The 9707-nt window shown below is 35.5% G+C and overlaps 1 protein-coding gene across 1 annotated transcript; it reads right to left on the reverse strand.

Annotated features, from left to right (window-relative positions):
- Window positions 1-414: 414 nt before the first annotated feature.
- LOC110798584 (ribosome-recycling factor, chloroplastic-like) lies at window positions 415-9408 on the reverse strand. Its single transcript, NM_001426454.1, has 11 exons — window positions 9185-9408; window positions 8786-8921; window positions 8604-8673; window positions 8378-8473; window positions 8087-8184; window positions 6651-6762; window positions 3892-3933; window positions 2703-2759; window positions 2560-2610; window positions 912-968; window positions 415-753 (listed from the first exon to the last, which is right to left on the reverse strand). The coding sequence occupies exons 1-11, from the start codon at window positions 9261-9263 to the stop codon at window positions 736-738; spliced, it is 816 nt and encodes a 271-aa protein (NP_001413383.1). The 5' UTR covers window positions 9264-9408; the 3' UTR covers window positions 415-735.
- Window positions 9409-9707: the final 299 nt, after the last annotated feature.

Here is a 9707-nt window from a genome sequence, read left to right on the forward strand (position 1 = left end):
AATGTTTAAGGTTAGAAAACTAATTGGAATGGACATTAAAACGTCAAGGCATGTTAATGATTTATACAGAACCACAACGTCACTGTAGAAAATGAAATACGAAGTATTCTTTTAGCAGTTAGCACTAGCACATTTGGTACCCTCTTAAGTCTTAACCACATTCTATAGATTGACCAAGCCTTGTCCTAAAGTCGTTATAAAAAGGAAAATACTTTTTGACCTAACCAGAAAAGGTGCCTAGTGATTAACAACATTGCTAGTTTAAAAAAAACATTGCTAATTTACTACGGTGATAGTAGCTACATTACTCGCCACCCGGACTCAAGTACCATGTCGGAGACATGTACGTGTCCAAGTGTATGATACGTTAATTTTGTGAAAAAAATGCATGATTTTGGTCTAAAATGGAGTGTTGAAGTGTCCATATCCATGTCCGAGTCTCAAGGATCCAAGCAACTAAACTGACATACACCGATCACATCAAGTATGAATGAACATTTGACTATTAAAGTGGTTACCATCTTCCCAGAAATCCATTACAAATAAAGTAGGCAAAATTACTTGGTGCGTAATCAATTCTACCGAGTTTTGATAAATCAAAGCCTATTTCCGGGGATCTGTAGTGTTATTCACAAGAGAAACTGCAAACAAAAGACCAGGCATCATGTTTTACCATTAAGGGACATCGGAATTCACAGTTTGCGAAGTTGGCAAGTTTATGTCATTCTACTGGCTTTAGACTTTCATTAACTCCTGAAAGATAAATGAAAACATAATCAGTCGATGAAAGCCAAAAAAAGGTTTACATAAAACTTTGATTTTATCTTATGTCCCCAACGATATCGTGTAGCTAGTTTAGACCTGTTTTCTGACTGCATCAAAATTAAATTCAAGAAAACACAACACAGTACCTGTTCTTTCTGCTTGTAGATAGACTCAACCTTCTTCATGTACTCATCGGTCAACTTCTGTAATTAAAAAAAGAACATACAGTGGCTAAGTTCTGTCCAAAGAACTGTCAAAAATGCTAAGGGTGGACATTGAGGTAAAGGCAGAAAACTTGCTTAATTTACAACAAATCGGTATTACTCATCTTCAGAAAGAATAACTTGCTACACAGTAATTCTTTCGGTAATAAAATAATCATCCCCCAAAGTAGTGCTATGTCAACAAGTAATGTAACAACCAAGTCTGGACAGAGGTAATAATACCGTATGTACTTCTCTTCCAAACAATTCTATTTACCAAGTTAATTTAATGGAACATCAGCCAGTCCCAAAACCAGGGTTATATTTTAGGAAGTCGTTTATCTGCTTAACGTCACCTAAAAAACTAGACAATTTCTTGAGTAGATGGAGCATAGAGGTAAACTCACCAGGGCCCATTTGTACATCCATCATTAGCACCATCTTATCCCAATGGATTACAACTGTTACCAACTAGACAAGGCAAAGCCAAGCCCATGACTTTCACAATGTACACGATCTAGATTTACATGAATACTGTATACATACACGTGAGAGCAGAAGTCCTTTTCTGCCTCAAGATTATCGAACCATTGCAACCAACCCGAAACAAAACCTCATGTGATGTGAAGGATCATCGACATGGAAACATCACTGCCAACTTTTCTAAGGGGTGCTAATTTAAGGGCATAATAACCTTAACATCTGAAAGGTTATCTTTAAAAGTTCCTATCCATGTATTTACTAGCCTAATTCTACTCCTCTGAACACTGAGCATCTCTGAACCCCTTGCTCTTAAGCAAGCAAAGACCAGATTTTGTTGGCTCTATTAGTTTTGCTCTTCCCCCCAGCTGTCACATTTTTAGTTCCCTGAGCATCTCTGAATCATGCACAGAGTACACAATGTCAAACACGCCACCGAAATGCAATGTCCAAGAAACATGCCTCAAACCATCTTTCTTTACTTTTAAGCGACCTAAAATGGTACTCCCTCATTCCCTTTTTACTCTTTACGTATTCAGTTTTGGGCGTCCCCTTTTATTCTTTACGTTTGGAATATTTCCTTCCAATATTCCACAAGAAAATGTACCTAAATTTAATAAAATACGCAAACATTGAATTAACCTCACCGTTTCCCATTCCTTCACTCCACTCACCTCATTTAATTAATGAGAAACCAGAATTTCTAATACTAAGTATTTAATTAAAAAAATAAAGGAATCAAAGCTCTTTTTTATTATGCTTAAATTTGCGTGCATAATACATTAATACCTAATGTAAAGAATAAAAAGGGAAGGAGGGAGTAATTCCTAGCAAAAGGTTCTGCAAAACCTTAAATTCAACATCATTTCCACTTTACTTTTATTAAAACTGTATTAAGCTACAAACGGGAAGAAATAAATTTTCAATAATTATTAACAATTATTTAGCAGAAATGAAGAGGATCTTGGACAGTACAAATAAAAATTTTGACATGTAAAATCAGGAAATAACCCCCCCCCCCCCCCCTCCCACAACCTCACACAAGGCCCAAGTATTAATGCCAGCTAGTAAAATGTATTTAAATTCACAAAGTTGTAAACCCTGATATCACCTGCAGATCAGCCGATAGGTCTTTCACATTATCTTCCGAAAGCTTTTTTTCCTGTGAGGATGAAGAGAATCACAAACAAAATGTAGTGAACATTTCACACGAAGTCAGAATTACAGCATTACCAACTGAAAGATCAACAACACCTTCTCAAGTTTTTCATAAGATTTCAGAGCATCTCTTCTTATGTTCCTCACTGCAACCTATGAGAAAAGAAATTTAGCAACAGAATACGCACATGTTAAAAATTGATCAAACTATAACATTCCGCAAAGTGTTAATAACAGAGTGATGATTCAAACAGCATAGCTCAAGATGTAGAAATGCTCGCTTCAATGTTTGATTGAGCTCTGATTTTGAATTATACTAACAGAAAGGCCAGCTGAGCTTTAGGTCTCATTTTCAGGAAGTTCACAAGCAAAGCCAACTCATTTGCTAATTATTTTAAGGAGATTTAGTAATTCTTTAGTACAGCAACAATAAGTAGTAAGCAAAATTATATTTTATATTTCTACGCTTAGATGCCACAGGGAAGTTATGAAAATAAAATATCTAAAGTTGTTAAAACATTCCAAAACTCCTAAACTCAGTTATGCATCAACCCATAATCAATCATACAAAGCCATTATCAAAATTTCGCCTAACATTCTTTACAGAAGTTTTATACAAGACAGTTTATACATAGAAGTTTGCCAGAGGCTTATGCTGAAAAATGAATTTGTCCGTGAAATTTGTCATTCACTAAATCATTGCCAAGTAAGAGTGATTTTTTTACATTATTGGGCCGACCTTTAACAAAACTTTTGCGATGATGTTTTACACTTTATACAGGTGATTTTTAAGCGAAAGATTGCAGAATCCTCACTACCCTAGCAATCACGTGAAAACCTTTTGTGAGGCAAATGCTCACAAGAGTGCCTGGGAGAAGCATCTAGACACTTAAGCCACAAGTCCTTTCAAACAAAGCATGCATACAGAAGTGTATGGATGTCAAACTAGTAAAGACAACCACCAAATAGCAAAATACAATACAAACAACCTCTGTCAATCAAGTGAAGACCTTATAATTAACCATCAGAAGCTCAACTGCCAATTAAATGGTCTATGCAAACATGGGAAGTCCATGAGCACATAGATAAGGGTCTTAAGACTCTTAACAAACAAAGCATTACCCTTCCAAATGCAGGAGACTAGAAGCAATGTTTCGATTTGAAATAATGACCAACTGGTCATCGAATAATGAACAATATCAATATTATCCAAACAAGCCCTTGGCTCTAGTTTTTACAACATAAATGGAAAGGTATACAAACAATTCACTAGATGAAAACACACCTTTCCTTCTTCTGCAAGTTTAGAAACAACTTTCGCAAGCTCCTGCAATAAAGATGCAAGGAATCTAACGCTGAGTGAGGTCAAATAAAATATTCCAAGAATATTTTCCAAGCCAAGTAATATTACAAGAAGTAAGAAACTACTCTGGAAAAGAACAGTGGAAAAGGAAAACCAGCCTCTAGTAAAACTCTTCTTACATTATCAGGTCATTGATTATACGGTTATACCATAAAAGATGGATCAATTACGATTTCACTAAAGTATAAAGCATTTACAACTCCAGTATTGGGGGGGGGGGGGGGGGGGGGAGTTGGTTTGGCTGAATTATTGGCTGGCAGTATACAAGGACATGAAATGGAATGCCAAATTTTAGGTGTAATACACAATGATTTTAAAGTTTTGTTTGAGGGGGCCAATAATGTATAGTGAAACATCATATTGCATTTCTACAACAACAAAATCAAAGCCTTGATCCCAATGATGGTTCTGCTACATGAACCAAGATTTTATCTCATGTGATCATCAAACATGATGCTCTCCCCCCATTCCCTTCTATCAAGTATTATATGCTCATGTAAACCCAACTTCTTCATATCATTCTTAACTCCTTCCATTCAAGTCGTTCTCGGTCTCCCTTGGCTTCTTCTAAGATGCCCATGATTGCGCATCTTCTGATCTCCGTCATACCCAAAACACTGCTTTTAGTTCTCGCGTATTATATCCTCAATATCGGCAACTCCAACTTTCCTCCTAAAATCTTCATTTGTAATTCTATCCTTTAAGGAGTTCCCCCACAACTAGACCTGTCAAACGGGTCGGTCGGGTCGGGTTGTAAAAATTTACTTTCGGGTTCGGGTTGAATCGGGTCGGTCAATTTCGGGTTCGGGTTTACAAATGCTTGTTCAAGACCCAGAACTTTCGGGTTCGGGTCGACCCAACGGGTTGAGAGATTTTAAAACGCGCATTATATTTTCATTAATTTAGGTGAAAAATATACAAAATATTGGCACAAGTTAACAAATTTTCCTACGAAAGTTTATATTTTGTCAAATTCAATCATAAAATGGCGTATAATTCAAATTAAAATCATATTACACAGAACAATAGTAAAAACAACGTGTCTTTTATGCTTAAATTTTCTCATAATCTCATTTATTACTATAAATACAATGATTTTCAATCGGTCGGGTCTAAAACGGGTTCGGTCGGGTTTTGACCCATTCCTTTTCGGGTTGTTCGGGTTCGGATAAAATCGGGTTACGGGTCACAAAATCTTGTTCAGGACCCAGTAATTTCGGGTCGGGTTCGGGTCGGTTTTCGGGTCGGGTCGATTTTTGACAGCTCCACCCACAACCATCTCAACATACGCATCTCTACTACTCTCATCTTTCTAATATGATTGGGTCACAATGTCACATCTTGGTCAATTTCTCTACTCCTCTGAAGAATCGACCCGGACTTAATACTGTGCATTTTTTTAATTTCTTTTATTTACTACTTTCTTTTGACTTATTTTTTTACTCTATTCGTCCGACATTAGTTTTGACAGTTATCAGGAAACGTAGTTTTAGGAGATAAATTGTTGTTTGGTTATCAAATATTATTTTACTGAAACAGTTGATGTGAAAGGAGATAGTGGAGTATTATTTTATTGAAAAGTAGATGTAATAGAACTATAGAAGATAGTGGAGTATTTTTTTTTAATTTAATGTGAGAGAGTGTGGGACCTTAGCTTTTTGGTAGTACAAAGAGAGATGTATTAAAATAATTGTGAGGTCTTTCCCAAAAAAATGTATAAAAACTAATCTAGGACGGATGAAAATGTAAAGTGTAAAAACTAATCTGTTAGGGAGTACATTACTCATGATCCAAAGTCTCAAGGCACATAATGCAATTAGGATACAAAAACAAAGTAATTTTTTACTGAATGTTACAAACCATATGGAAGGTCTTCATTTTCCAAGAAAAAACACAACTTGTCAAAGAAAAAAGTTACCAACCACACAAGCAAAAAGTTGAATTTACTATGGAGTATATCATAACTCCGACATAATCAGATTCCACCCACCCCCAACAAACTAAGAATATTAGAGTAGAATATGCTTGAAGATCAGTATAAGAAAAAGTATCTAACGGGCTAAACTACGAAATGCTTATCCAGGCTGTCCACGATTATACATATTTTCATCTAAATTTGGAACCTTTCGTATATTTCTCAAAAGAAATGTTTTAGCTTTATACTTTTCTAAACCACCAGTAAAAACTACGGGCCGGTAAATTTATGTGACCAACACAAGGCACACCTCTTCTTGATGGTGGGAATATGGGATATAAATCTGATGAGTGCTAAAATGCAAAAGTTAGCATAAAAATAATTATATATTCTATTTACACTATTTTTATCCAATTAGATATACTATACACATATTGTGGAATGGGTGATAGCTGACATGGTCTTTTTCAGCCCATAATTCTCATCGATGATTAAAAATAAGGGTAAATTAATCCTTTCATAAACATGAACCAAGTGTTCTCCAACTATCTTAATAGAAAAGTTACTACTGTCCAAGTCTACAAAGAACAAATAACTCAGACAAATAACAGTATGAATAAGGAGAAAAGGTATATTTGAAGAATAATTACAAACGCTATTCCAAAATCTTGTCAGAACACGTCTACTGTTTTCATTTATGGCTTTGAGCCTTTGATAGTTAGGTAAATGAATTTATACTCTATAGTTCAAGATCATTGAAGACTACCTTCCTTCTATCTGAAGTTAATGGAGGGAGGGACAGCCGGATAACTTCACCGTCATTATTTGGACTAACACCAAGTTGAGAGGTAACTATTGCCTTCTCTATGGCCTTCAAGCTGAAAACCAAACATCACAGTGTGATCTATTGACTGTACTTGTATATAATCAAAATAATAAACAAGTAGCTTTTTGTGTACATTCAGATTACTATGTACATGGAGTATTACAAATAGTTTTCAAGAAAGAAATAATGAAATTAAATTGGAATTGTTGACTCCGTTTTTTTTTATTTACAAGAAACTAATTATGAACTCGTTCTTTCCATACATACAGAAGGCTTTTACCCTTAAAAATACAATTTCCAAAAGGTGTATCCTCTTGATCAAAAGCATAAAAGCAAGACCACATCAGTAATTTTATAATACATTATGAAGAGGTAAAACTATAATTCACCATCCTAAATTCTCATAACCATGAGTGAATTCTGTCCTCTTACTCATCAATATCATAAATTGATAACTATTAGAGGGCTGTTTGGTCCACAAAAGGGAAAGGACAAGGAATCAAGAAATGAAAATAAGGAGAAAGAAAACAAGAAATTTCATATTTTTGTTTGGTTACACTGAGAAAAGGTATCTTGCTTACTTAATTAATGTTTGCTTACAAAACAATAGAAAGGGACAGCACTAGTATGTATTTCTCCCACTATCAAAAGCCTCATATCATCTGTCGTATACCTCCCTCCCTCACAGCTTTTAGTGTGCCTCCATGGGTCATATTTCTGTAAAATTTGTTCACCTTCTTCTTTCTCTAACCACTACCATTTTGGGTGGTGATGGCTGATGTTGTAAGGTTGTGGAGTATAAGGAAGAGCAAGAGGGAGTGAGGAATGCAAGTCACAGGGTGGGGTGGGGAATCATGGTGGAGGGCGATAACAGCACCTTATCTATAAACATTCTCCGAAAAGAAAATTGAAGAAAATTTTCAAAATTCCATTTCCTAATTTAAAATTAAACTACTATAATTGCTCTCATCTAATTTCTTTAAAACATTTTACCCATGCATAAATATACCACTGAAGGACCTCTACATCACTCTCCAAATAGAAATCTATTCCATGTAGGTTGATTGCACTCTCCTAAGCTTTTCTTCTTCTTTTTTCCCTCTCTCTCATCTTCCTTCTAGTTCAGGAAGTGTCCAATTGTAAGGTCAAGTGCTGGGTAGTGAATGCAATAGCCTAATCCTTATTACAAATTTACGGTTGACGGATTGAGTGTGGTTACCAAAAATGCTTAAGTCGGATGTACATAGCATAACATTTCTTATTTGTTTGAGCCGTAAGAAAACTTCCACCTGCGTACACTAGTGGTAAACAAAGTCCCCTACATAAAAAAAGAAAAACCTGCACTGCAAATAATTTTGGACTTTCAAAATCCATACCTTGATTTGTCATATGGTGATATCAAAAGGGAACTAGCATCTGGGGTACTAATTTGAGCAATGCTTTTCAAGCTGACAGGAGTTCCATAGTACTCAACCTGTTCAGGCATATTTGGTCAAACAAGGTAATGGAAGGTTCAAATACGAATGAGCTGAAATAAATAGCTCGCACAGGCGATTCAGGCATTGCACCCAATTAAGATTGGACATTTGTATAAGACAATGATAACACCTAATAATTTATAAGACATAACAGAGAAATTAATGTTGCAGGAAAATTGGGACGCACACCTCTATCCGATCCAACATTGTTGGACTAGCTCGATTTGTCCTTACTGAATTGAAATTTGAGCGTATTGTTTCAATAGTCTTCTCCATCCTTTGTTTCTTCAAAAGAAAAAATCACAAAGGATTAGTTTCCATACCTAGTCAAGCATGCCCAATATATCAAGGAATGCAAACGAAAATTCCTGTTTTTAAGTAACACTTAAACTTAAATTCCGGAAAGTAGACTTACTGTGTTCGTCTCTATCAACGACTTTTCAGCTTCGACTTCCTCCATAGTTGCACACCTAAAAGTTCCTGCTCTGAAGTAAAACCACCAGAGTACATCAAAACTTTGTAACTCACTCGCCAGTCTCTTAACCCTATATGTTCATCAAAAACCAAAAGGACTCAACACCAAAGTAACAGACATACCGGTTTTGCAACTGTTTCACAACAACAGCCTTCCCAGAAAACTTCTTAACACCACAATCCATCCTAACATAGTTAGCAGAAGACCTCCAGACTGAAACGTTGGTTCGCGCAATATTACATTCCATATCGCTAACACCTGAACAAAATCGTGCCATTTATAGTACAATTCTCAACATTCAACAAAGGATACCTAATTCTCAACTTAACAAGGCGACATTCACAAAGCCATTACAGATAATTTCTTATTCGTCTTTTGAACAGAATTCGAATTCAAAAATGACAAGAAATTCTACCGAATTCGGGTTTTCCACCTCAATTATAGTTCAAATATTGTATTGAACGATAAGTTGAGGATGAACTACAAAAATTGAAGAGAGGTAATTGATGAAGAAAACGAACCTTGAAGAGAGACGCAGGAGTTGCGACGCCTAAAAGAGTGAAGATAAGAAGTTGCAGAGGAAAGTGACGATGCCGCCATTAGAGCTGAGATTGGTGATGAGACAGTAGACAGACGAGTAGTGACACCCGAGGTTTGGGGAGACAAAGAGCAAGCACGACCTTCGGATAAGAGTGAGAGAAAGACGTCTTTACAAATTCAGAAAACCTTTTTTTTTTTCAAAAGCTAAAAATATTTGCTAACTATTTTGAGTAATACCAATGATTAAAATAGTAAGGCCCTGCTTAGTTCACCTTATTTTTTCTGATCTGATCTGCTCTGGTCTGGTCTGGTCTGATCTGAATTTATTTTTTTTGATCTGATCTGATCTGAACTTATTTTTCTGATCTGATCTGGTCTGATTTGATCTGATATGATTCTTCAAAATTAAGTTTAAACAAAAATCTACATTTATTAATATTAAACGACTTACGTGTAAAATAAATGTTACACAAATTTATAATATTGTTATTATTTATTTGACTT

The sequence above is a fragment of the Spinacia oleracea genome, chromosome 4, assembly GCF_020520425.1.
Source record: "Spinacia oleracea cultivar Varoflay chromosome 4, BTI_SOV_V1, whole genome shotgun sequence".
NCBI lineage: Eukaryota > Viridiplantae > Streptophyta > Magnoliopsida > Caryophyllales > Amaranthaceae > Spinacia > Spinacia oleracea.